Source organism: Nelusetta ayraudi, unplaced genomic scaffold (genome assembly GCF_046127955.1).
Source record: "Nelusetta ayraudi isolate G7.1 ecotype Tasmania unplaced genomic scaffold, CSIRO-AGI_Nayr_v1 ptg000070l, whole genome shotgun sequence".
Classification (NCBI taxonomy): Eukaryota; Metazoa; Chordata; class Actinopteri; order Tetraodontiformes; family Monacanthidae; genus Nelusetta; species Nelusetta ayraudi.
The window spans coordinates 7,693,392-7,719,398 of NW_027466120.1; the positions used below are offsets into that span (position 1 = coordinate 7,693,392).

Below are 26,007 nucleotides of genomic sequence, written 5' to 3' on the forward strand. Positions count from 1 at the left end.
TTCTTCTAATGTGCTAATGTGTTATGATGAATTATGAGCCACATCATCCTTTTAGATGTGAGTTTTGTGCATTTATTCAATCTTTATTTTGTTCCTATGTAAAAGAAAAGAACCATGTAATGTAAAATATTGCCACAATCTAGGAAACAAGGTACCACCTCTCTATTCCATTTTAGAACTAGCATTTAAATACTGAATTCATAATCATCTATATCTTACCAAGTCAAAACAGAAACTTTTTCAGTTGGCCTTGTCTATCCAACCAACTTCTTTTACGTTGTCCAGCCCGGGAAGTAACTGTTGCTGTGTCCTTAAAATCCCCAGAAAAGAGGAAGGGCGGAAAAAAGACAGGAAGACACAGAGATGAGCCTTGCTGCTGCTAATGACGTTAGCATTACTAGCAACATTTTTATCAGGTTGACCTTTTTCACATTACCGAAACGACGCTAATGTATTTTCTCAGTGGTCAATAATGTTTTACTTAACAAGTGCAGAGCTTTTCCTCACAAGAGTTAAGTTCAACATTGTGCGTTATCATCACCCGCTGGCCAGGAGTTGGTCACACACTGCTAATCTTTTCCTTTGTCAAGTTAAGTAGAGTTCACCGCCAATGGCGACGGCCAAGAAAAGTATCACCAAATTGGCATCAGAAATTGATTTATTTGATAGAATTAATGGAACATCATCAAAGATTTTACGGCCGGTCGAGGAGTTCCTCTCCCTCCCTCTCCTGATAATACTGAGATGATGTCACATTTTTATCTCATGAGTAAGAGAGAAGACATTGACATGAGGTAACCCGCCGCTTGCTGTTTGGTGGCTATGTCAGCGTTCAGACATTCGGCCGTCCACCTTGAGAGAAGCCGGGCGTGCTGCCAGTTGAGTCGGCTCACGGGACGGTTTTGATTACCCGACTGAAAGTCCAGGAGTAAGTGCAACTCACAATGAAACGTCTACTGTACGCGAAGTGGGAGAAATGAAAACATGCCATGTTTTTCCTTGGGTGGCTGCCGTGTTATATTGTGTTTTTGCGCTGTTGTGAGGGAGCAACAGACGCCGCGATGACAAACACGTCCTCCGGGAGCGGCGAGGCCGAGCCAGAGAGACACGCCGTGTTTCCTGCAGCTGGAGACTCGCAGTCACAGCTGTTTTTGCCGGTTCTGCTGGGAGTCACTCAGGAGTTTCATCACGCTGAGGTTCGATTTCCTCTGATGCGCATCCTGCCATTGTCATTTTACAGAGTTAGCATGACATGACACAACCATCTCCATCCTCTCGGTGTTCCTGGAAAACACAACCCATATTTCAGCTTTAGACTCTACTGTTGTAAAAACACAAATATGTATTAACAATTATAAATGAAGGTGAACATTAACTATTTCATTTTCCATAAGCATTTCTCCTGTACTCAGCGGGTAATGGAGCTGTAAACATGCTGCTGTTTAAGAGGAAGAATCATCATCCAGTTAATCTACTCTTTAGTCATGAGACTCAATTACTGTTGGAATCTGGTTAGTGTCCACAATAACAGGAGAGTTTGGTGCATTACGTCATTCTGTGGCAGGTGGATTCCAGGGCTTATCCTTGAAACACTCTTATCTATAAGCCCAGGGCTGGGAAAACCTTTTGACTGGTGGCCCACATTGGGTTCTAAAAGTTGACAGAGGGGCTGGAGTAGAAGCAGATGGATGGAGTGTTTTGGTGACCCACCTCACAGGAGGAAAAAAATTAGAAGGCGTAATGGGCGGCATATGGCCCCTTGGCCGTAGTTTGACCACGCTTGGTCTAGACCCACACCTGAGAGCTCCAATGGAGGAAGTTCATGCAGATACGGTTTTATGTTTTTCTACTGCCGTCATTAATTCTTCCTACTAAGACGGCTCTCTACCGCCTTGCACCTTCTCTCCTGAGCTCACAAGCCCTGTGTGAGGGGTCTGGATTTTCCTCGGTCCCTCGGTTCTTGGCGAGGGCCTTAATGATGCCGTAGTGCTGGCGTCACAGGGAGCCAAGGAGAGGGGATGCATTCTTTCCAGGCGCTGGAGCAGCACTTCCAGACTGATGTGACGCGGTGGCGTGGCAGCTTTCCATTTGGCCTGCGCCAAGTCGTCATGCCCGGCTGCTCCCGGCGGCTCGCTGTCCAGTCACAAGGGGGAAAATTAAAGCTCAAATAATGCTGGGGAGAGTGCACGTCTGTCAGCACGCTCTAAAACCATCAGCCTGCCCCTCTCTGATAATCGCTCTTCCCAGTGCCTACTCAAACTTTTTATCACAGGCTTGTGATGGGCTCCATCACCACCCCTGAAATGACCAGGCCTCTCTTTATCCCCCATGCAATTATTATTAAACATCAACTCAAAAACACTGCAACTTATCCAATTATGCTTCAAGTTAAATCTGGCTCCCCGACCTCCCAACCGTCCAAGTTACATTTCATATCCACAAAAGACCTACTTATTACTGCAATTAGGTATCATTTTCTTTCATGTTAGGGTGTTAGAGCTCCCAAACCAGTGAGTAGTTCAAGTATCTCGAGAGGCCATCATTTTTTTTTTTGGCTGCAGTTTGGTTTTGGCCAGCCAACCAGAACACAGCTAAGAGTCATCATTTAAAGGATGCACTACTGGACCCCTTGATTACTGCATACACAAACATCATTTCAATAACCTTCTCATTCCCAAACAAGATGTGCAAAAGAACAGATGAGGCCGAAATGAACATTATGGATCAGGAGCCAATCCCATTTGGTTCCTAATTTTTCAGTGGTAAATATGCTCTATGACGAAATTGTCATAGAGCATATTTTTAAATTCTTTTTTTTTTAAATTCTTCCTGCCATTCGGGCAGTAAACAATAGAAAGCTAAAGGCCAGAGAGTTTAAACAGACGATGCCAAGTTCTTTGAAAGCCATTTTTCCAGCCTGTTTACAATATTTGAACTGTATATGTGCGGTTAATACCACTGTTAGGCAATATAATGGAACGTAAACACACCAGGGTTGGCATTAAACTGCACTTGTTTTTTGTTTTTTTATTAGAATTATCCCAGGCTTGTTATGTGCCTGTTATTTGTAGTACAGTTCTCAGTGTTTGGTTTGAAAAAGTTCAAGAGGAAGTGACTGTCAGAGCGGCCAGCCTGCATCCTGCGTCCCAGAGCAGAGACCGCAGTGCCAGGGGTCTCTGGCAAAACGCCACTCTCAGATGCAGCTACATCTGGCTCAGCAAGCAAAGGGACATTGTTTCACTTTCCCCCCTGATAGTGACTTCCTGCCATTGAAAAGGGGGGAGGTGGGAGGGCTGGTGAGAGCAGATATTTCAGTTTCCTCAACTGTTGTTCCATGCAGAAAACACTCTCTGCCCGCCATTGAAAACCTCCATTTTGGCTCCACACAAATTTACATAACAATGTTATTATATAAGTATATTCCACTCTTTTTTTTTTTTTTTGGTTTTGCCAATTTATCAACAAGGATTTTAATGTTTCTCAGTTCTGTCCAGCTAAACAAAGTCGCTCGTCACTGCCAGTAAAGAAAAGGCAGCGAACTGAGTCAGACTTGAATTGGAGCGGCCGCATCAAAACACTGAATGTCTCCTGTGATCTCAATTAGGGCAGCCGCATCAAGGCATTGAATCAGCATCCTGTCATCTCCAGATATTTGGGTGTTTACATGTTGGGCACACAGCGACAGACACTCAGAGAGGTGCTGCCGCAGCTCACATCCTCGCTTGGAGCCAGTAGGGAGGCCACGCGGCTCCAGTGTGACATGAACTTTGCTGGTGAGAGAGAGAGAAGATGCAGAGCAGAAGTCAGAGGGTTGGAACGACCAACAGCAGGAGAGAAGATACAACTCTGTCCCTAGGATGGAAGATGTGTGGAGGGTAAAATATTTCCAATACAGCTAAAGAGCTGAGCTGTCTGCATCGATGGCTACATTTAGTTTATTCAATCATAACACGTCTGTTACAGTCTTATCAGTCTTGTGTAACAGATTACAGTCATTTTGTTATGCTGTTGTGTAATGGAAGAAGGCAAGAAATGACTTTAAAAATGTCAGGAACTACACTACCTTCCACTCAAGCCATGTCCGCCTGAAAACTGTGGCAAACACAAATGCAGTTGGCCTGCAATACAATATTTTCTAGTTATCTATTAGTTAAAGGATAACATTTTGCTCAGGCTGGTCTCATGTTCACGTTAAGCCATCGTTTACATCCACCTGTGTTGCTGCCAATCGGTCCATCGTATTGTCTCTGCTTGACCTCCTCCTCTAGGCAGTGAGGCAGAGGCCTGTGTCTTTATGTGGATGGGTGTATTTATTCTTCTAATGCCTAGCTAACCTGCCTCTCTATATAATGTACAGTGTGTTGAATGGCCAAGGTTGGAAAGAACACAATAGAAAATGAAGGGCATTATTTTTGTTGTGTATCTGTGGTAAATGTGTAATTTGTCGGTTGAGAAATTGGAAAGTAAAGTAACGAGTGGTGATGTTTCTTTTTAAAACCTTGTAATTAGTAAATTAATCTAGCTACAATGTAATGAAGTAACTTTTGACACGCTGATGTCTCACCATTGAGCTTTTGTCCTGTAGTCCATTTCTTGTTTTTAATCAATTTGCTTTGCCTCGACTCTATTTAACCCTTCAAATCGAGCCGCTACATCACTGGCGGTCACCTTGAATGGAGCAAGATGAGATATGAACACATTTGCATCTGCAGCGAATGAGACGTGCGGCAATTACCGTGGGCGTGCGTTCGAGGCTTAATATGGGTGTATACTTCCACCTAGCGGCGAGGGAATGTAGCGCACACAGTCGTTCTCATGACCTCTGCAGCCTGCAGAGTGAGAACAAAGGTTCCCAGTCTCGACAGCCGCACGCGGTATCCTCGGGTCATTACTAGCATGTGTTTACTTGTCCTACTAGTGATCCATCAAAGTGATTCATTCAATTATACATTACTGTAAATGGTGCTTACATTAAAATACAATTAATCTCACATCCAAGTCTTCATAGGAGCCATTCTTAACGTCTATATAGTCCCGAGTGGAGGAATTCCATATTAAGATCCCGACACTGTGTGCATCATTGAAGTGGGTCCAAATACACTCACGTGAAACGGTGACCTTTTTAGGTGAACTTTATTATGTTTATTATTTGTATAAAAAACCTTTTAGTCCACTTTAGGCAACAGTTAGCATGAGAGTGGCACTCACAGCTCTTAGATGAAGTCTGAACTTTCAACACACACACACACACACACACACACACACACACACACACACACACACACACACACACACACACACACACACACACACACACACACACACACACACACACACACACACACACACACAGTTATGCGTAGTGGAGTTGATTCATTGCAGTGGTCCCACACCTAAGTGTCTATTAGCAGAAAGCCGAGGACGAAAAGCCAAACAACAGGAAGCTTGTAATTGTCATCACCTCAAAGTTGGCACGGTGTCAAGGCAAGACGCACTAACACAATAAATCTACCGCCTCACGAAAAACTACAGGACACTTTGCTTTGTTTCGGTCTGATGGACGAAAGCATTGTTGAACTCGGTCTGAGAACCACTGCTAGATGGCAACTCTTGAGTAGATTTATGATATTAAGACAGCAAAAGAAAAGGCAAAGAAACAACATCAGACCTCTCGTACTACACAGCAGCCGGTTCCTGTGTGAGGAGCCAGCAGCCGAGCTGGCTGGACACCACCGATTTTGTGTGAGAGGGGTCGGCACACTTACGCAGAAGAAATCGGGACACGTTAGAAAAGACATTTGGAGAGCAGAAGTGTTACACGAGTGCATTTTACATACTCCATCACAACAACGACTCATTCCAGAATTGCCACGTTATTGATTTGCAGTGCAGTTACTATTGCATTCCTACAGGAGGCCCTCTCACGCTTCCTGCACCCCCTTGGTTATCGTATCCCCTCATGACGTCAGGGGGAGAGAAAACTCAGTGAATCGGAAACAACATCAGCACCTTTCAGAGATAAAATATGCATCCTAAATTTGACAAACAAACACCCCTCCCCCCACTCCCCGCCCCCACCCACACCCCCACCCCCAGCCCTCATCATCCTACTCATTAAACATCACGTACACATGTGCATGCACCAACAAATGCACACACAACTTTCTCTCACGCACACTCGCCAATGTAAAGTAAGCACACACATAATGTAAAGATAAAAGATAAAATACCCAAATTCACGTTGCGGGCAGTCGGCTTTATAAATTAACAGCCTCACTTCTGTGTTGTAGAGCCGTTTTCAACAAGTTGATTTCTCAGTCTTCAATTTTTTTTTTGAATGAATGGAACTTGATGCAGTTTCATATTTCCTTTTACAGTAAAGAGGAGGAAACTGCACCCCCCCCCCAGTCTGCCGTTCCTTGACAATGTGACACGACTCACTACATGGCGTTACAGTGCAGCAGTCTGAAAGAAACATATTCAACATATTCTTTACCATTAAAAACAAAGACTTCAAACCGACAGAATCTATTCCACGAAGAAGACACATTTACCAAGTGAAATAATAGGTAATATCATAGGCAATTTCTTTTAAACTACAGGTAAACTTAGTTTTTGCTGACTAATCGACTGCGTTTGCAAAAAAAAAAAAAAAAAACAGCCCGTGGTGAGCATGGAGGGCGACGGCGGAGGCCAGCGCCTGCGCGCTCCTCGCCGTCTCGCCCTCGGCAACGGATCGCAAACCCTCAGCATCCTCAGCTCTGCCTGGCATTCCGCAGATGCATATACAGTACACAAAAAAACAAGTATTCCCAGGATTATTAGGTCTCTTTTTCAGTGAAAAAACAAAAAGAAAAGGTCTCGGTGGCCCCTCGTTTGGCTTGGCTACAGCGCAGCTCGGCTGTAACAGGGAGCGAGCCACCGGGTGTCGTCTGAAACGCAGCGGACAATCGTTGCGTTTTAAGTGCCCAGAGCTCGACGCGTCGGCCAGCAGGCGGCTCGTCGGTGTCTGAACACTGCACTGAAGCGGCTGTCGTCCTCTCACAGCCCCAACGACTGCTGACAGCACGACATGTTTTTCCATGTTTTTTTGTTTTTGTTTTTTACATTTTTTTTTTCTATTAAGGCCGCATTCGAGACCCCTCCCCCTCACCGTCTCCTCCCCCCCCCCGTTGAAAACGACGTACACGTTGCCTTCGACTGCGTCCACATTACATGTGTGGGTGGAAGGGGTTTGGGTGGGGAATGGGAGAGGGATACCACCTCTCTCTCTAGTGTAGTGTAACAACAGAATTCAATTTGACGACGGTCACGACAGGAGACGGCAACCGTCTGTGGTTAGTGAGCGCAGCGGAATTAAAACGTGATGCTAAAAAAAACAAAGGAAATAAAACTCCTTCTCCTTTTTCTTCTTCTCTTTTGATGAAGCTAATGTGCAAAATATCTGCAGAGTAGCGAGAGCTACACTTCGGGAGGCAGCCGATCTCCTCCTCTAGCGGAGCCGGGCCCCTGCTGCTCCTCGGCGCCGCCCTGCTGGGGACCCGGGGGCCTCTCCTCCTCCTCCTCCCCGACCTTGACGCTCTCTTCGAGGCCGCCCGAGCTCTTCGTGCAGGTGAGCTTCTCGGGCTTCTCGACCTTTGACCCCTCGCCTTCGCCTCCTCGCTTCTCCTCCACACGCCCTCCTCCTACTCCTCTGCTCGCCAGGGACCCCTCCTGCTCCGACTGCGGCGCTGCGCTCTCGAAGGCCCCGGGTTCGATGGGGCTCAGCTGATAGTAGAGCAGCGGGGCCGAGTCTTTGAGGGGGCTCTCCTCCTGGTTGTCGGTGATGCAGAGCACCGTGGCCCCTGTGGGGAAGGGCCCCTGCAGGAGGATCTGCTCCACGCCCGGCACCGCTCCGCCCTGCTCGCCCACCAGCGCCCCCGCCAGGGCGCCGGGCACCAGGCAGAGCGGCTGCTGCGCCTCCCCTCCCACCTCCTCCCTCTCCCGCCGCTCCTGCTCCTCGGCGCTCTGCAGGTGCAGCACGGCCGTCTCATTCTCTCGCTCCAGGATGTCCCGCTCAGCCAGCAGGTCTCGGACTTCCACCGCCACCACCGGCTGCGCCTCGCTCTCCTCCGCCTCAGAGTCCGCGCCGGCGCAGGACGACAGCTCGGGGGAGGCGGGGCAGGTGGAGGAGGGGGAGGCCGTGGAGTCCGAGTCGGCGTACTGGCTGCCAGCGCCGTGGATCAGCATCCTCCTCTTCTCCAGGTCCAGCTTCATGATGGTGTGCAGGTAGTGAGTTCGGACGCGCAGAGGGTTGAATTCGATGCGGCCCGCCAGGTTGCCACAGCCGTCACGAGAGCAGCCACACGGGAAAGACATGCGGTCCACCTGAAGGGACACAGAGGTGGTTTTGGTTCTATTACTGCAACAGGACAAGGGGCAAGAAAAATAAGACTAACAATTATGAAGGTTTAAACAACGGTTGGGTGTACAGCACAAAATACACAGACATTAAGTTGAACAAAATAGTAAGATTGATATTTTATTTATCAAACATTATTCTTAAATGAGATGATGAAGGGATACATCACATTCACACTCTGTTGTGGCTGTAGTTTACAATACTAATCAAAGCCTGGGAGAGGAATATATGATTTCCTGCATTCACCATTCGTCCTTAAACCATGTTTCATATACGTGTAATATGTCATATGTATCTGAAAATTAATCTGCTCTTTTTTGACACCGGTGAAATGCCAGGTGCAAGCATACAAACACAACTGTACAACAAAGCTATATGCTCGTTTTGGATGTGTTCTACGAAGGAGAGAGACACGCACAAATACACACTGAAAACTGCACCGTATACATACTGTATACAGAATATGGGGTCTGATTGTGCGTCTGTCAGTTTGTGAGCCAAATGGTGGAAATTAGTGCAGTTGATGAAAACAAAGAGAGTACAGATTAACAGCAACGATGCATTTCATCTGACTGGGTGGTGGCAGTTCTGTTGTTTCAAAGAAAACCACAATACTTTGCGCAGCTTTAAGTGAGTCCGATTGTACACGTACACTGAACTGCAAGGATAACTTCCGCCTGAGAATATAAATATTGCAACAAAACAAGCAACAAGGGACTTGTGTGAGTCACGGCGAAGCGATGCCAACAGTTACCTGGCACTTGATACCAGCCTGGCTGCAGCCGCAGTGCCGTGGGTCGCAGTACAGCCGGCAGTCACAGCCACACTCCTCGCGGGACAGCCGGATGGTCCGCAGCTCCGCCTTCTCCCGTGCGTCAATGCGGGCGATGCCGGAGGCTCTCAGCAGGGCCCGGCGCCGCTTGGTGGGCAGCGGCTGGAGGAAGAAGCAGTCGTCCACCTCCACTCCGTCCACGTCCAGGTCCTCGTCCGACACGTCATCCAGGGTGAGCAGGTCCGCCTGGGCGCACTCCACCGTGCCGTTCCTCGTCAGCTGTGGACAGACGGACAGACAGACAGTGGCGAGAGGTGAACTGACAATCAAAATACTCTTGTCTGGAAATCTCAAAAATCTCACAGCAAACCACAACGAGGAATTGCGTGGAGTTTATGAAAAGGGACTCCAGCAGACGTGTGCTTATTAATCATAAGTCATAAAATTGTTGTATTTCATAATTTTTTTTCAGTGTTTTAAGAGTCATTTCAATAAAGAGTTAAATAGTGAGGGTCCTCAAAGACAACGCTTTTGTTCATTTTCGACTGACATTCAAGCACGTTTTCTACAGATCCCATAATATATTTTTTCTCCTATGAGGTGGGTCACCAAAAAAACTCCATCCATGTGCTCCTGGTCCGGTCCCCGGTCCAGCACCCGTGTCAAACTTTAGAACCTATTGTGGCCCCACCTGTCAACGACTACACGCAATGTCACTTCACCACTAGGTGTCAGCTCGGTAGTTTCTCAGCAGCCGCCAGTGGAGCAGACGTTGAACTTTCTCTGCATTAATGAAGACATGATGGACAGAACAGCGCCATCACCACTCTGTAGGTCTCAAAGTAAATTCAGATTACCGTCAAGAAGAGTGTGGAACCCAGAGTTCTATTGGACATGGACAATTGGCAATTTAGACAATTCAATAGTTCATTACTCGTTTTTTAGTGTCTTTGTTGTTGTTGTCAATTATTGCCATGGTTTTGTTAATAAATACCACCACTAGCAGTAGGTGTCGTGGCAGACAGTTCTGCCTAATTTGATTATTTGGGAACTATTTTACACAGGCAGCTGGTGGCAGCTATACATTCCAGGGGGTCCTGATGCCGCTCAATGTACCGATAGCCTGCAGTGCAGTTTGCGGAGAGCAGCTAATGCTAAATGTGTTTTTGTATTACAGGTGAACCGAAGTGATTGGAAGTTAAAAGTAATGGCTATGATTTCACAGAAGTGTGTCATTGCATTCGTGTTCATGTATCGTTTTTATGTCGTATCACTTCGCACCATTTGTGAGCTAAAGTGTGCTTGATAACCGAGATGGCCAACATGAGTGAATGGGCGTGAACTGGGTATGCACGAGATCATGATGTAGATGCCACTCAATGTACTGGTCGCCTGCAGAGTGCAGCTGCGGGGCTAGCAGGGCTAATGCTGGTGTGGATGTATTCCAGATCGCCAAGAATTAAAATAGTTAAAACATCACGCCTTGTGACTCGTCTCTCTGCCCCAGTGTGCAACAAGAGCGTGCGCCACTCTGCGTTTCATTTTGTAGCGCCGTTGTCCTGTAAAACTGCAAGATGAGGCTTTAGCTGCATCATCCTTAGGTTGCACGTTTGCCACCTTCTGTTCCACACGTTGACATGTGGGAGCAGGACTGGGGGCTCGGTTCCAAAGGCAGCGAGGAAGAGCAAACTCGCATGCACAACATGATCGCACAGCCAGTCTGGCCAGTTTCCAGGGAGTCAGGAGAGCGACACAGAGGGCGTGTGATATCACCACTCTGGATGCCATGACGTCACCAGTTCTGTTGAAAAAAATGTTCTTGCATAGTTTTTGCAAGTCCAATAGCCTTAATAGTGCAAATACTGAAGGTCGTTAAAGTTGCGCAAGAGTAAAACCCTAAACATAATTGCTTCTAACCAAAAGTTCAAATTCTTGTTCTCCAAAAAAAAAAAAGAAGAAGAAAAAAATTAAAGGACTTTATTTAATATGGACAAATGCATGTGAAAGAATATGAAGGGCGTCCCAATCCTCAGGAGTGTGTATGTGCATTTTAGCCAACAATGCTGCTCGCTTTCCTTCCATCTGATGCTCTGCGACGACCTGCCTTATGGTTTATCAGCAAAACATTGACGACTTCTGATGACCTCAGGCCCTGACGCAATGTGACTTGGTTCCACAGGCCAATGGCCAGGGGGCGGAGCCACCTGGTGGCCAGTGGTGACCAAGGCGATCGTACGACTAGGGGATAATGTGACAAAAAGCTTTACGCTTTACAATATCTTTTTTTTTTTTTTTTTTTTTGATAAATAAATAAACATGTATTTCTGACTCGGTGATTGGGCTGGATTTTGTTCTCGGGTAAACAAGACAGTGAAAGAGGAACTTCAAAGTCACCCTGACCCTTAGACAGCAGGAACAAGCTGACATAGGTTTATTATTAATATTAACCCTGGTGAAGATTTCCTGTTCTCTAATTCACAGGCCAACTCTTTTTAGGTCACACTGAAAAAATTTAGTAAATACAAACAACCACAGTAGTTGCAATTAGAATAACAAAACCAGTCATGCAGACATTTCAGGTATGTACTTACTGTCATCCCTACGTGAGTCGTGATCTCACCCTGTGGCCACACCACTGCCACTGCCTACAGGGTAAGAATGAGAACAGGGACAGAATGCGGACGCTACCTTCATCTTTCGTGCGTTCAGCTTCTCCTGGCGGAGGTGCTGGCGCAGGGTGTGCCGGTGGCTGATCTCCTGCTCCCGGGCAAACTCTCCCAGGGTGTAGCGTCGGATGGAGGAGTGGTGGCGGGCCATGCCCAGGGAGCTGCCGCCCTGGCTGGGCACGCTGGTGAAGCCCTGCCGCCGGGGGAAGTAATAGACCGTCACCGCATCGAAGCGCACTCGCTTGCCCCCCGGCGACGGCTTGTGCTGTCTGAGGATGGAGGTGGCTGTATAGGAGAGGAGGAGGAAATCGTAGAGGGATTATTAAATATAATTCCAAATACGACAGTCATGTTGCACGTGCGTCTCCCGCCGTTCCTCACGGGTGAATGGAGCGCTGGTGGGGGGGTTGAGGCTGTCGCAGCTGTCAGCGCTGTCGCTGCTGGAGATGTCATCGTCCGAGTCTTTGGGTGTAGAGAACGCAGAGCTGTTGTCCACCTCTTCATATCGTCGTTTGAGGCCGAGGGACGACCCTGCCTCCATGGAAACTCCGTGTCTGAGGGCAGAGAGCAGCAGGCGTCAGGCCTCCGTCGGCTGCACGGGCAGCAACGCGCAGTGTAACGACGCCACCTTTTGCCTCTGCCAGGGACACGCAGCATAAAAATTTTACAGCCGACACCGATTCCGCTTGATCACACTGCTGATTAATGCTATTTACCAGCGTTGACGTGAGCCGTTTAAAGCCCTTTTACAATCGCGCATGGAGCAAAAGGGAAAACAAAGAATTTGAACACGGGTTTCTATTCGTTCTGTCTTAAATCCGAGCGAGTACATTGGAAGGCCGTCTCAAAGTTTTCAGGATTTAGCCTCCTATCACAGCTACCAGCAGACAGTGACTGTGCATTTTAACTCTTTACTACCCTCTGAGTAGTTTGGCATGGGTTCACTGCCACAAGCTTCAACAAATTACAAAAAAAGATCAATACAAGCAAACACTGGCAGTGAGACGGAGACATCTGTCGTTGATCATGTGTCACAAGTTGTTGTTACATATGTACAAAACATATGAGAATATAGAATATACATAATCAAGCAAATGTATCTACAAACAACACGAAACAGTGCCAAATATTTTTAGAACAGTCCAGTGCAGTAGTCTTCAGATTAAGGTATTTGAAGTGAACGTTGAACTGGTAAACTACGGCCTCAGTGTGTTATTCAAGTTCAGTTGTGTTTAAACGTGTGTTTGTAATTGCAAGGTGATCAGTTCACTGTCACACAATCTTCCAGTTAGCTGCCTTTCTGAAATAATGTGTCATTCCTGCCAAGTCAAGGGAAAATCTGAATTGTCAGTATTATGTTTTGTGACAAATAAAATGAAAAAAAGTGAATTCTGGGGCAAAATTTTCAAACAGTCTTTCATCAGGAAGCGATCAGATCCAATCAGAGCTACCAGATGGAATTTTCCCCCAAATCTGTGGAATTTAATAGAGCTTCGATTTAAAATGTCATCATCCGGTTGCCTCGCAAGGTGAAATCACATTACTGCACAGTAAGTGACACAGCACCCAAAAAAAAAAAAAAAAAAAAAGAGTAGTAAAATATCCCCATTATGCATCAGCGGCTCAGTGTTACGATCCTGCATAAGTCCAGTTCTCATAAACTGAAAGGTGACATTGGCTTTTTGACCACAACATCCTCTTCCATCCACCGCGCTTCCATTTCCATCACCTCCTCCCCGGCTCACCTCGGATGAAATCTCACTTTGAAATCATCACGTCTCCATGGCAACTAGACAAGCATGGCTTATGTGAAACAGCCTCTGAGCCAAAGAACTCTGCGTCTCCCCCACTTTGCACCCCGCCACCTCCTCCCATCCTCCTCCCCTCCTCCTCCACAGGCCCCTTTGTAATTTCTTCCATTAAAGGAGAAGAGGGGATCGATGCGAGTGAATCAAGAAGCTGAAAGCTGATCCATCAGATGGGACACACCCACCGAGAGCAGAGATTAAAATACAGTGTGCCTTTTTGATAATCACATATTTTCAGTGCACAACGCCTGACCCAATTGTACAAGGTGTACAAGGCGGACGATAGTTATTATACAACTACGAGCGGGGAATAAGGCGGCTCCGGAGGTAACCACACTCATCACTGCATTACGTCTGCTCAAGGCAGATATAAGAGACGAGTCTGGCTAAAAATGTTAATGGTCGTCACTCCCATAAGGGGCCATTATTGGGAGTTTCCCACAGGAGAAATCTAGCCCTGCTAAAGTTTAACGTGCAACATTTCCTTCGTAATGCATAGAGCTGCACTAACAGGGAGGAGATTTAGGGACGGATGTCTGAGGAGACGTCACAAGACTGCGCAATAAATAATAAAGCAACTGCTGTGAGGGTTTATTCCTTTCTTTCAACTCTGATCCATTACTCCTGATGAGGCCGGTGGAAAATCTTAAAAAGCTCCGTATGCTTTGCAGCATCTGTGTCACCTGAATTTCCTATCATGGGACTCTAAGTATAAATAGAGCAGGAGGATGAATTCTGTGCACATTGAAAAAAATAGACAGGCACACATACAAAAAAAAAAAAACACCAAACAATAAGCTCACTACTTTCCTGCCCCTTTAAGGACTCGAGTCAGGCTGCTAGCACACCATTGTGACTTCAGGGACTTGCAGGATCTATTTGTCTAACTGTGTGTGTGTGTGTGTGTGTGTGTGTGTGTGTGTGTGTGTGTGTGTGTGTGTGTGTGTGTGAGTGTGTGTGTGTGTGTGTGTGTGTGGTTAGTGTTGGGTGGATATTATCAGCCGAACAGACAGGCAGCACAGACTCTGTCTCTCTCTCTCTCTCTCTCACACTCTCTCACACACACTCTCTCTCACACACACACACACACACACACACACACACACACACACACACACACACACACACACACACACACACACACTCTCTCTCTCTCTCTCTCTCTCTCTCTCAGCAAACCGCCCGGTTAACGTGAACACTAAACGCGCTTTCTTACCTGGTGCAGAAACAGGGAGCCTTGTTCCAAACCACTCGCAGGTCGCCTCCCTTCCCCAGGGTGAGCTGCACATTAATCTTTCAGCACCGTGTCATATGCGGCCCCTTTTTTTGTGCTTTAGGGAAACGAAGAGGAGGAAGAAGAAGACGAAGAAGCCCCCCAACCCGCCCACCGGTCTCCCCACCGGTCCTCCCCGGTCGGTCGGAAGGAGACAGCAACCGTGCAGTGACCTGGCTTGAAATGTCTCCTGTCACTTTGCAACCATCATACGTGTTTGAGAGGCAGCTCGGGCTTCCTGCTCATTGTTCTGCACACTGGATGGTGGTGGAGGTGGAGCAGGCAGCGGCAGTCTTGTTAGACCTGCGGCTTTGACTCAAACGCTGCATGCCCGGCTATTTAAAGGACACACGGCGGAGTGAGACAAGAGGACGTCATATTGTCAGCTCCCATTTGTCCCCCGGCATTTCTCTTTTTTTTTTTTTCTGAATAACGTGATCAGCCGGAGTGTCTTATCTTCCCGACGTGAGCCTCGGAGTGCTTGCGATGGAGAGGTCCGCTGGCATCTGTGCTGTCTTATTCCCCCGTTTCTCGGCTAACAAAGCTGTGCTAACTTGGCCGTCTCCTCCAAACAGTCGTGGGGCTTTTTGCTTTATTTTCAAGTTTTCCTTCCGCGGGGCTCGATGTCACCGTACGTCCTGCAAAATGTTGAGAAGACGCCTCCCTGAGTCGCTTCGCCCCGGCCCCGTTTGTTAGAACGTAACAATGGAGGAAGGAATTTTTTCCCCGTGGCAGAATATATACTCGCTGTGACGTCACAGGCACGCCGTGCGCAAAGAGGACGCTGGGAGATGGAGTGTTCGCGCGGCTCCTTTGTTCATCTCTGCGGTTAAGAATTTGACACAAAACCGGTTTTTAGACTATGTCGTTTGAGTCAATAATTTAGTGTTAGATTGTAAAGGAACTACATCAACTATGTACGCCTCGACTTCACAGCGTCTGCATTGGTTTTGCAATCAATGAATTTTAAAGGTGCACAAAATGACTTTTGTTGCGTATGATTAGACTGGACTAGTCGACGTTATGTGTGGTTTCTGTGGGATATGTGAATGAAATTTGTCATTTCCTGTTACTCCCAATGTTGCTTTGCTTTTTGTTTTGTGTATGAACCTTGAAAACCAAGCCTCTGCAGTCAACCTGTGACGTGGAGCTATGAAGGACACTGTTACATGCATAACAGCAACATAAAATACATTACAACTGCTGCATGGGTAAGTGTTTTAATAATGCAGGTATGACCATGGGCAAACATGAGACATCAAAAAATGAAAAGCTACCACTTTTATATAAGCAGTACAATGGACTAGGAACCAAAAAAAAACAAAAAACAAAATTAACCATATCTTTTGACATGCGGGTTCTGGTGTGCCCACTGGCCCGTTACATCTGTTAGTATGTAAAGCCGAAAAGATGCAAGTCGATCTAAAAGGACAATGTTTAAAAACTGTAAAAGTAACCTATCATTAAATTTAAAAACTTAAAAAAATAATAATAATAAATGACCCATCCACAACAAATGTTGTTGTTTTTTTGTTTGTTTTTTTAAATCAGAAATACTAAAGCAACTACGATAAGACATGGGTCACAAACACTTCTTAGTGTCCCTACTGTGAACAATAACACAGCGAGTTCTTCATGATCATTCAAGCTTCACACGTAACAACCCGGGCTGGCAGAATGTGCTTGTCAGTAGACTTATGGATCAAATAGTGTTTTGTGTGGTGTGGATGGAGGGGCCTATAGAAGTAAAAGATAACAGTGCCTCTTTACCTGGTGGCTGTGATGCCTCTTGATGGCTTTCAATGTTGATCACCACAGCTCTAGAGTGGCGTTTCTGGCAAACTGTTTCATAATTGAGCAAAGCAAGTGGACCGAAAACAACAAGTCAGAGCAACTTGTTTTTTTTGTGATTAGCTTATTGATTTTGTCGTGTTTCTTTGCTTGTTTTTTTTTTTTTTTTTTAAGAGACAGACGAGCTTTGGCACACAGCTCAGCTTACAAACACTGACGGCGGCTGCAGGGCCACGGACATCTTTGATGAGACACACATTGAACTAGTCATGATAGGAAGTGAACGGAGCAACGAGGGGCGCTGCTGCACTGCCGTGGCATCAGTCGCTCCCTCAAAGGTAAGACAAGAAGGTTTAGACAGGAGAAGAAAGTCTTTAGTCACACGCCGCCACTCCTCCTCCTCCTCCTCCTCCTCCTCCTCCTCCACCTCCTCCACCCCCTCCTCCTCCTCCTCCTCCTCCTCCCCCCTGGATTCTTCTTGGGAGCATCTCCACATCCTCAAGGTGGACCGAGGAGCACGACGCCCTGGCGAGGTGGGGGGTCTCCGTGGGTCTGGGTCAGCCGGGTCTTCTCTCCGCCTCTCTGTTCACTTCAAGATTATGTGGTAGCCGTCGTTTGTGTCATCTAAAGGAAAAGGGAGAGAACGGAGGTGTCCGATGTTATAAATAAACCACAAACTGTTAGGTTCGTCAAAGCTCTAAATATAGAAATGAACGGTGCAACGTTCAAGTACCTTTCATTGTGTCAAGTACGAAACACACTTCATCCTGGAAGTTCTGGATCATCTGTTCAGGAGAGGGTTGAGGTTTAAAGCAGATAGGAAACAAGACAACTGTAGTTATAGTTCCGTGTCTTTACTACAATGCTGGTAAACTGCAACCTAAAAAAATGCTGGGCAGCCGTTTCCTAACTGGTTAATTTTCACTGGCAGCATTTTTACTTCCCGTTCATTTTTGTGGGGAAGCGCTTCAAGGTGAAATGATGCTAAAATACAAGGCAGCGTGTGGTTTTCATTCACACTGTTTACCTCATTGAGTGCCATGGAGTCCAATTGTCTGTTAACGCTGCAGAATATGTATACATTTCAATTGTGTTTACCTTCTGCTGACGTACGCATTAACAAAACAACGCAATTCATCAAAAGGAAAAAAAAAGGGGGAAATTTGGAACACGTGGAAGTGACTCCATCACTTCCACGGCTTTCACATAACCTGAGTGCACGTGGAATAAAAGCCATGGTCTTCTTACCTCATCGCTGACCAGTACGTGGATGCCTGTGGGACCCTGTTTGAATATCTGGTTTATCTGTCTGGGGGAGATGTTAAAAAGCTGAGCGATCTTCTCAATCAGCTCAGTAGCCGTGAGCTCCTCCAGGTAAATGGCGTGATACACTGCAAGGGAAAAGCAGGTTGGGCTTCATTCAACACATTGCAAGAACGTCAAAGAGAACGTGCTGCATTTGTGACAATATCACCGACGATCAACGCAATTCCATGCAAGACTAAGGTTGGGCCAAACTAATATTAATATCTAGTTTAAGTCCTATTTGCTTAAGATGGATAGATCAGGCACCGGTGGTCCAAACAGATATCTGGAAGACATCATGTACTGCTTTTAGCAAGTGAAGCTATCAGTTAATACTTAGCTATAGCAGCAATACTTGGATTTGTACTAAATGTTTACCAGAACATTTTATTTCCTTTTGATTTTGACGCAGTTACCAGGTTTCTTCTTTTTTTTTTTTTAACCATGGGAAGCTTGATTTAGTCTCTATATTTTGCATACACGATGCTAAATAATGGAATTTTTAACATTTTGCTTCGCATCAATCGTTATGGGTAACACTGATTCCTCTTGACTGTGTTTTGCTGGAGCTGCTTGGGCAAGGTAATTTAATAATTAGTTCAGTGTATCCAAATTTGTTTTCTTATGTTGCTTTTTGTTTTGGCTGCGCCTTCCGCTGCTTTGTGCAAAAGAGTGAGTGACTTTAATAAGTCTCAACTGTCTTTATTTCAAGCAAAAGAAACAATTCTGTGTGTGAACATATCCAAAGGTGACGTAACCTTTACAAAAAAAAAATGCATGTAAGGCTCACCAATTAACATGATATGCACTGTTTGTTTCATCTTCCCAACAACCCAGGCGGAAACTGAGTTGCACTTTTACAAGAGGCGCCAGCATGTTCCTGATCAAAGTTCAGTCCACTGCAGGCAGCTTTTGGACTACACAAATGATCACTGCAACTCACAGTCACAGTGAAAATACAAAAATGTCAAGTAGACTACCTCGTGATGTCTTCTTTATTCCATCTTAGAGAGTTTTTGTGATAAGTGACAAGTTTTGTCTTTTTTTTTCTTTTTTTTTGCAGGCTCAGGCATGGAGTTTAAACATGCTTTGCATGGTGTGAGATAAAAAAATATAGTATTTGTGAAGTTATATATTAGTAGCACCTACAAAATGCGTTCCATAGTGAACATCCTAAACTTCTATCCTTCACTCAAATAACAATTCCAAGATAATTTTTTTTTGCATTTAATAATACATTCTGTTGTTTTAGGCCCATTCTGCCAATCTGTCACAGTGGAAGTTAAAGAGCCGTACAACACATCAAACTATTCCTCTGAACTGCAGCGCTCAGGCTTCCCTTTTCTAATACACAGTTTGGGAAGTCTGTTTTAGGAATGCTGCATTTACAAACAGACATTAAGTGCAGGCATGTACGAACCAAAGAATGTGTTGGCGCTGGCATCTCCGTTTTCATGTTTCACTTGCTGCTCCCTCTGAGACTCCTGGCAGACGTAGACGGTGAGTCTCGGCCGCACCACACTGCGAGGACATGTTACAGAGAAACCAGTCCATAAATACACAAAGTCCTTGAATTACACACGAGCAGAGTCCACTACATTAGGAGCAGGCGGAGACGACCCACCGCCCTTTCAGCGCATTGAAGAGTCTGATGCCGTCAGCCGGCCCACAGATCTGGATGACATCTTCCCTGGTCAGCTTCAACATGTCTGCCCCTGCACACAAAACGCAGCATAAACATGTGAGCAAAAGGTTTTTCTACATCAGAGAACACAAACCACACAACAAGTGAGTTACACAAGGTTAACATTGTCAATGTATGCAAGAATTTTCACGACAGCAGGTCTCAATATGTTTTGCCACAAAGTATAAATACAACTCCACTTTGGCCTTGCGTAGTATTACAAAAATGATATTATGATGTATACAGTAAATAATGTGTGATACTTCACTACTAACGTGGTTATGCTTTTTCACTGTGGTGGCAATGTAGTAAAAATATGCCAGAAGAAAAAAAACATTTCCAGTAACAACTATTGCGTAGCATATTCCAGTCATCTACACTACCAGTCAAAAGTTTGGACACGCTATCGAATGGAATGTTTTTCTTTTTCTGCAGTATTTCCTGTATTGTAGATAGATATTGAAGACATCAAATATATGAGCAAGATAGATGTAATTATGCAGCAAAGATAAACATGCTAAATAAGTCTGAATATGCTTTTTATGAAAGGCGGCTATTTTGAAGAATTTAAATACAAAACCTGAACAAAACAACTTGATACGGTCATTTAAATACACAGTTCACTTACATCTATCAATCCACAAGTCACAACAGGATGTATAACTTAATAGATGGCGTGAACAATGAGCACCTTATACCTGAGAAGTTAGTGAAGAGCCGGGAGAACGGAGAGAAGCGGTTTCTTAAAAGCCACTGTTGTGCATCTTGTGGCGTTGCAGTGGGCAACAAATTCTGAAAAGAAGAAAAGACCAAAAAGAAAAATTCAGTATACACATTTTTTTTGCAACAACTTAAAAGCATGCCGTATCACAGTGTATTGAGAATTTTTGCAAATATTAATAAACCAGGAGGCAGCCGGACAGCAAATCCATAAAAGAGGACTTACATCTAATACTTGAACGACTTGAGGCTCAGGTTGGTGGTTCGGTGATCCATTTCTACACAGGATTGTTTTTTCAAGTAAAAAGTTAGATGACAGCAGTAATACTGAAATACCTGAACACATCAACACAAATCTACACTTTGCATATGATTATATTTTCTTTTCTTTTTTTAATTAAGTGAAGCTCAACTGTTCCTGGAGACATGGGAGGAAGAGTGAAAAAGTCATACCCCTCTGCTACTGGAAAACTGTTGTGTGTGTTGTTGAACCCAGGAGATGGGGAATTGTTGACATATGTGACCTCAGGCCAGGGAGAACACTGCAAAACAAGATTTTCTTTCTTGTGGTATCTGAATAATCTTGAAGGTTCCATTTTATACCAACCATCCAATCATAGCTGAACTTTTCACCCCGTACACCAGGGGAGTAGCCTCACGCATTTAAATGTCCCCAAATACTCTTTTAAAGTCCAGAAAACACACATTTGGATTCTGTTTTGTTGGACATCCAACATGTTTGAGATTTAAGAAAAAGAAGAAGAAGAAAGACACACTGCTGGACGACTGTGAGGCAGCCCCAGAGGGCGGAACCAACACCTAGCTGGGAATGTTGTCACTAGCCTGGGAGAGGCATCAGTATTATGTCACATCACAAAAGACTCAAAATAAAGGTAAAGAATGGAAAAGGATGAAATTGTCTAATTTCAATTAAAAAATTTCTAAGTTTAATTAAAATATTTTTGGTTAAAAAATGACTTTTGTCAGCTCTTTAACATGTATTTTTACATTACTGGCACGCCAACTAACACAGCAAGTACGAGAAATGACAACTATGGGTGCATTTCACATTTCATTTTCTGCATTCCTTTTCCGTGTTACTGCTCCCAAACAGCCGTAAGGATCTCCCTCGACTTTCTACGGCACGAGCAGAGCTGATTATCATAGTAGCGCCTCTGCAGACTGGATTTAAAATGCTGCTGAGGCGTCACTGCAAGAGAGCTAGTGGCCATCTTCCCTGCTAGCTGGAGCTAGCAGTGAGCAGCTGGCCAATCACAAGGGCTGTTCCAAGGCGGAGCCCGGGGTGTAGTTCTTTTATAAAGCCTGTCCAGCTAAAACTAGGAGTTTGTGTTGTGTTGACAAAATAAAACCCAAATTTTGTTGACCCAAATTTTATTAATCAAATCTGAAAGGGGCCCTGTTAGGGCCCCTTTAAATTAATTTGCGTTGCCTGTGCTTTATTTAAAAAGTGAGTGGCAGCTGCATCCATAACATATCTTGAAAATAGACATTTTTAAGATGGTTTGAACTTTTCAACTGAAGATGGGTGTTAGTGTATTCACAGCAAAAGGTAGATGCTAACCTCTGTCAGGATGGTGGTTTCATAAGAGGGCTGGTATTTTTCCTTCTCCTGTGGTGCCCTCTTCTCCATCTTCTCCCTGTCAGTCTTCTGCTTTCGATCGGCGCCTTTAGGCTGAAGGAGGCGAACGCGGCGGTCACCACTTGGTGATAATACAAGCTGGCAGCGCAGAGCATCAGTGTTTTATCCCCCGGTTCCTCCTCACCTTGAAGACTTTGACCTGGCAGGAGGCAGAGTGGAGGTGTTCTGTGTACTCTTCACTCTCGTTCTCTTTGAACGTGTCGATCTGGATGCGGAAAGGCACGCCCTTTTCGCCGCCGTGCTTTCGCATCGTGAATTCTGTGCTGATGCAGTGTACCTTGACAGCAGAAAAAGGACACAGTGAAAACTACGCTGGAGCAAAGACCTGAAATTAAAAGGTCAGAGGCAATGAAAGAGAGATGGTAGTAATAACTACAGAACAACTTTCACTTTTCTTGCAAGATAATATAAATAAAAAACACTGCTGCCTGTCAAATACCTGGATAAATACTGAGGTTCGTTTTGACGGGTCCCAAAGGAACTCCACAGTGTTAAGCTGAGTGGGGTTTGCCCTCGGGTCAATTATGCCGACTGACATGGGGATATCTGCAATAGACCAGGATAAAAACACACTGTTAACAACCAACCTATGGTAGGTGCCCGCAGTCAAACCCCACCCCCTTCCCAAAAACACTCAAGTTCTCTTGTACTTTCTCAAGTACAATGTATGTGCAGTTACATTAATGAGAAAATATATCCAAGCACACAGTTCTGTGTTACTGTAACATCAATTTTAAATGAAACACATGCTGTAAGACAATCTTTGCGTTAAGAAAGCCACATTATTACAATGCTCAAGCATCAAACTTTTCAAGTAAATCGAGATTATTGACAGACACTATACATTCCCATTTAGCGCTGACCCAGGTCGAGGATGCGGTCCCCTGGCCTGTTCCAGCGCCAGCCTTCCAGCTGCTGGTGCTCTGTGTACTGAAGCCGACGGTCGTGAAACACCACACGGATGATGCTCTGGAATACAGAGAAGTTTCCCTTTTACAATGTGCGCAGGGCAACACCCAAACACAACAACACGCAGGTCTGGATTTGTCCTTCAAGACGGCAAAATCCAAACACAAGATGTGCGTTTGCAGCTCACCTTCACCATTTTATCGGTAATTTCTGGGAGTTCCCCAATTTTCCGGTTGTCAAGCATTCTAATTTCATAGGACTGACCTGCAATGAGAAGATGATGAGGTTTCCGCTCAGAGAGGCAACATAGCATTTCCTAAATGCGACTGGAGGTTGTTTTGTTTTTTTTTTTCCAGTCACCAGAATCATGATGTACATCAACAGGGAACTCTTCAGCAAACCTTTATTTTTTTTGCTTCGTTTTCATATGAGAATAAACTTCATTAACTTTATAAGTACTTCCCAAATGTTTGCCAAACTTGTTTTTCTTCCCATTTATAACCATAATAAAAAGAAAAACTTTCATTAAAAAAACAGCAAAAACCAAAGCTAAACAGAGTGTGGGAGCCCAATGCGAACCTTGGTTGAGGTAGGTGAGTGTTTCCTCGTGCAGTTTGACGGCAGGCGAGGTAGATGCACACAGAACATACTGAAAGGGAAGGATCTTGTTTTCATTGTCTGAGGGCAGGCTGGACTCCTCCTGCTTGAAGATTGGCAGGGCCAGAACATCGCTGGAAATATTAAGGACAAAAAAAAACATTTTTAGTCAACACAATACAATCAAACAAGCATCTATCACAGAGAACTGCTTAAAGTGCAGTAAATTATATCTATAAACATCTGCCATCTGTGTCTATCTATCTATCTTTTACTTCTCATACATACAGTATGGCAGCTTAGCAACTCAAAGCACATTCAAGTGAGCAAACATTACAGTTGAAGGAAAGGGGGAAATGTAGGTGTTTAATACCCTAAGTGCTATAAAAGTGGTTTCATCTGCCATTCAAACTAAGTTGAGACGTTGTCAATATGCCAGATGTAGCAATGTAGATTTATCTCAGCATTATTAAGTTGCTGGAACAGTTCTCAGTGTCTCTATGGTCAATTCACTCTCCGAGGTCTTAACGTCATCAGATTGGTGCTATATAGCTTGACAGAATGCTGTGGCCTTCAGTTTTGCAGCTCATGCGGAAGCAAGTGGGTCAAAAGTAATAAACAGCTCAGTACCCATTAAGGATCATGTTGTTCCTTTCAACAGAGGAATTCTAAAAACAAGTCGGGGGACACAACAGATTGTCCAGCGGCATTGAACAGTGCAGTCAACCAAGAAAGGGGACAGGCAAGAAAAATAGTACAGGAACAAAGCAATGAGACAATAAATATACATTTACACAATTGTATCAAGGTTTTACAGCACCTTTAAAAGGACAGGGTTTCTTTAACAGATTGTCCTAGAGGAGTATTTAGCTTCTTCAACTAGTTTGCTCTTTAAAAAAAAAAAAAAAAAAAAAACTTTTCAAAATGTGGTATTAGTAATAACTTTCTTTAGAACAATTTTCAGTTTTCCTGTGAGATAAAATGTTAACACCAGTGTTCCAGTGTCTATTACCTGTATGAAAACAGATGGCAGTTATCTATAATATGTATCTATCTATCAAATTACATTATAATATTATTTTGTTATATAAAATCCTCCCTATGTTGCATAACAGATAACAGATTTTTTTTTTTTTTTTTTTTTTTTAAATGAAGGATTTGAAAGGTTGACCAAAAAAAAACAAAGCAAAAGAATATCGAAATAAACAAAATGAAGTTACAGTAACGGGTGAATAAAAAAAATACAAACCACTGATATCAACCTTTGAAGAGGTGATTCAATTTCGCCACATCTAGGCAGCAGCAAAGTAGCGGCGGTAGAACATTAACTGTACATACACGAACACATTTGTAGGTGCTCTAAACCGTTGCTTCAAAAACGTGTACAATGTCACTGAGTGGAGGAATAACGAGCGAGATAAAGGTTTAAAACTGTTAGCAAAAACAGGGCACACAACAGGAGCAAGCAGAGTCGTGCAGTCATTCAGTCCTACCTCATGCTGTATGCGCCAGCACCGAGCTCCTGACCTATGCCCGAAAGACTGGCATCGAAGTCCTGCACCAGTCCGGACTCGATCACTTCATCCGTGAGAGGCAACTTCAGAGCCCACGCCATGGCCAAGGTGAGCAAATCAAACTACGTACAGTGGCTTCAACACAATAAGAAAATACGGATTTCACCCCCCCAAAATCTCCAAATCTGCAGTGAAAGAAGAAGAAGAAGAAGAAGAAGAAGAAGAAGAAGAAGAAGAAGAAGAAGAAGAAGAAGAAGATTAGGTTAACTCAAACCACAGTGATACGAACGCAGAACGAAGCTACTTGCTGGTGAACACATATGAGACATATGGGCGTAATAAAATAATAAATAAAACACATCAAACAACGCAGGGCTGTCAGAGCAACGTATGCACATGTTTTGATCCGCTGTGTGTCAATCCACCAAACAGAAAATAACATTGCATAACATCTGGTTCTCCATTTACCATTTCTTTTTTCTTTTTCTTTTTTCTTGAAGGAAAATCACTGAGTTGAAAACACAAATCATACCTTTATTTCAAAGTCTAGCAACTCGCTAGCGCTGAGATGGTGTCATGCCATCATGTCGCTGTGGCTCCCTCACTCCAGCAGCAGCAGCAGGGGAAACGACATGTCGAGCTACCGCTACTCGCTAGCAACCGATCCTTCTGCTAGTTCGCTGTGGAAGGATGACACGCGTTTCCCGCCTCACTTAATCACAATTATCGGACATTTAAAATTTCCGCCAAACAATAACTGTGTGCAGGAGGGGTGAAACAACAAGGACAAACTGTCCGAGACTCGTAAATACTGTAATATGACGAATGCTTTTGTTTGTTTATCTATCTTCGCCAGGAAGAGGAGCTGCCGTCATTTCCGCTACATCTTCTTCGTTTGTTTTTTTGT

At 44.7% G+C, this 26,007-nt stretch overlaps 2 protein-coding genes across 3 annotated transcripts; both read right to left on the minus strand.

Annotated features, from left to right (window-relative positions):
• Window positions 1-5,116: 5,116 nt before the first annotated feature.
• On the minus strand, window positions 5,117-15,758 carry csrnp2 (cysteine-serine-rich nuclear protein 2). Its single transcript, XM_076042081.1, has 5 exons — window positions 14,864-15,758; window positions 12,221-12,393; window positions 11,862-12,124; window positions 9,156-9,452; window positions 5,117-8,367 (listed from the first exon to the last, which is right to left on the minus strand). Exons 2-5 carry the CDS (start codon window positions 12,378-12,380, stop codon window positions 7,462-7,464), a joined length of 1,626 nt encoding a protein of 541 aa, XP_075898196.1. The 5' UTR covers window positions 12,381-12,393; window positions 14,864-15,758; the 3' UTR covers window positions 5,117-7,461.
• A 366-nt stretch (window positions 15,759-16,124) lies between these two features.
• Window positions 16,125-25,982, minus strand: tfcp2 (transcription factor CP2). 2 transcript variants are annotated; one of them, XM_076042083.1, is made up of 18 exons: window positions 25,624-25,982; window positions 25,080-25,285; window positions 23,569-23,720; window positions 23,177-23,253; window positions 22,944-23,049; window positions 22,520-22,626; window positions 22,205-22,357; window positions 22,003-22,113; window positions 20,874-20,962; window positions 20,647-20,698; window positions 20,399-20,492; window positions 19,641-19,731; window positions 19,437-19,537; window positions 17,960-18,102; window positions 17,445-17,496; window positions 17,148-17,335; window positions 16,803-17,108; window positions 16,125-16,762 (listed from the first exon to the last, which is right to left on the minus strand). In XM_076042083.1, the coding sequence occupies exons 2-16, from the start codon at window positions 25,199-25,201 to the stop codon at window positions 17,298-17,300; spliced, it is 1,488 nt and encodes a 495-aa protein (XP_075898198.1). In that variant the 5' UTR covers window positions 25,202-25,285; window positions 25,624-25,982; the 3' UTR covers window positions 16,125-16,762; window positions 16,803-17,108; window positions 17,148-17,297. The 2 variants fall into 2 exon arrangements, with proteins under 2 accessions (XP_075898198.1, XP_075898199.1); XM_076042084.1 differs by having other exon boundaries at window positions 16,803-17,117.
• Window positions 25,983-26,007: the final 25 nt, after the last annotated feature.

Coding starts and splice junctions, on each gene's coding strand:
- csrnp2 (XM_076042081.1), bottom strand. CDS start 12,380: ATGGAGGCAGGGTCGTCCCTCGGCCTCAAACGACGATATGAAGAGGTG. Junction 12,125..12,220: donor CACCAGCGCTCCATTCACCC/GTGAGGAACGGC, acceptor TCTCCTATACAG/CCACCTCCATCCTCAGACAG. Junction 9,453..11,861: donor TGAACGCACGAAAGATGAAG/GTAGCGTCCGCA, acceptor GTCTGTCCACAG/CTGACGAGGAACGGCACGGT.
- tfcp2 (XM_076042083.1), bottom strand. CDS start 25,201: ATGGCGTGGGCTCTGAAGTTGCCTCTCACGGATGAAGTGATCGAGTCC. Junction 20,963..22,002: donor AAACCACCATCCTGACAGAG/GTTAGCATCTAC, acceptor CTTGTTTTGCAG/TGTTCTCCCTGGCCTGAGGT. Junction 17,497..17,959: donor ACGTACTGGTCAGCGATGAG/GTAAGAAGACCA, acceptor TCTCCTGAACAG/ATGATCCAGAACTTCCAGGA.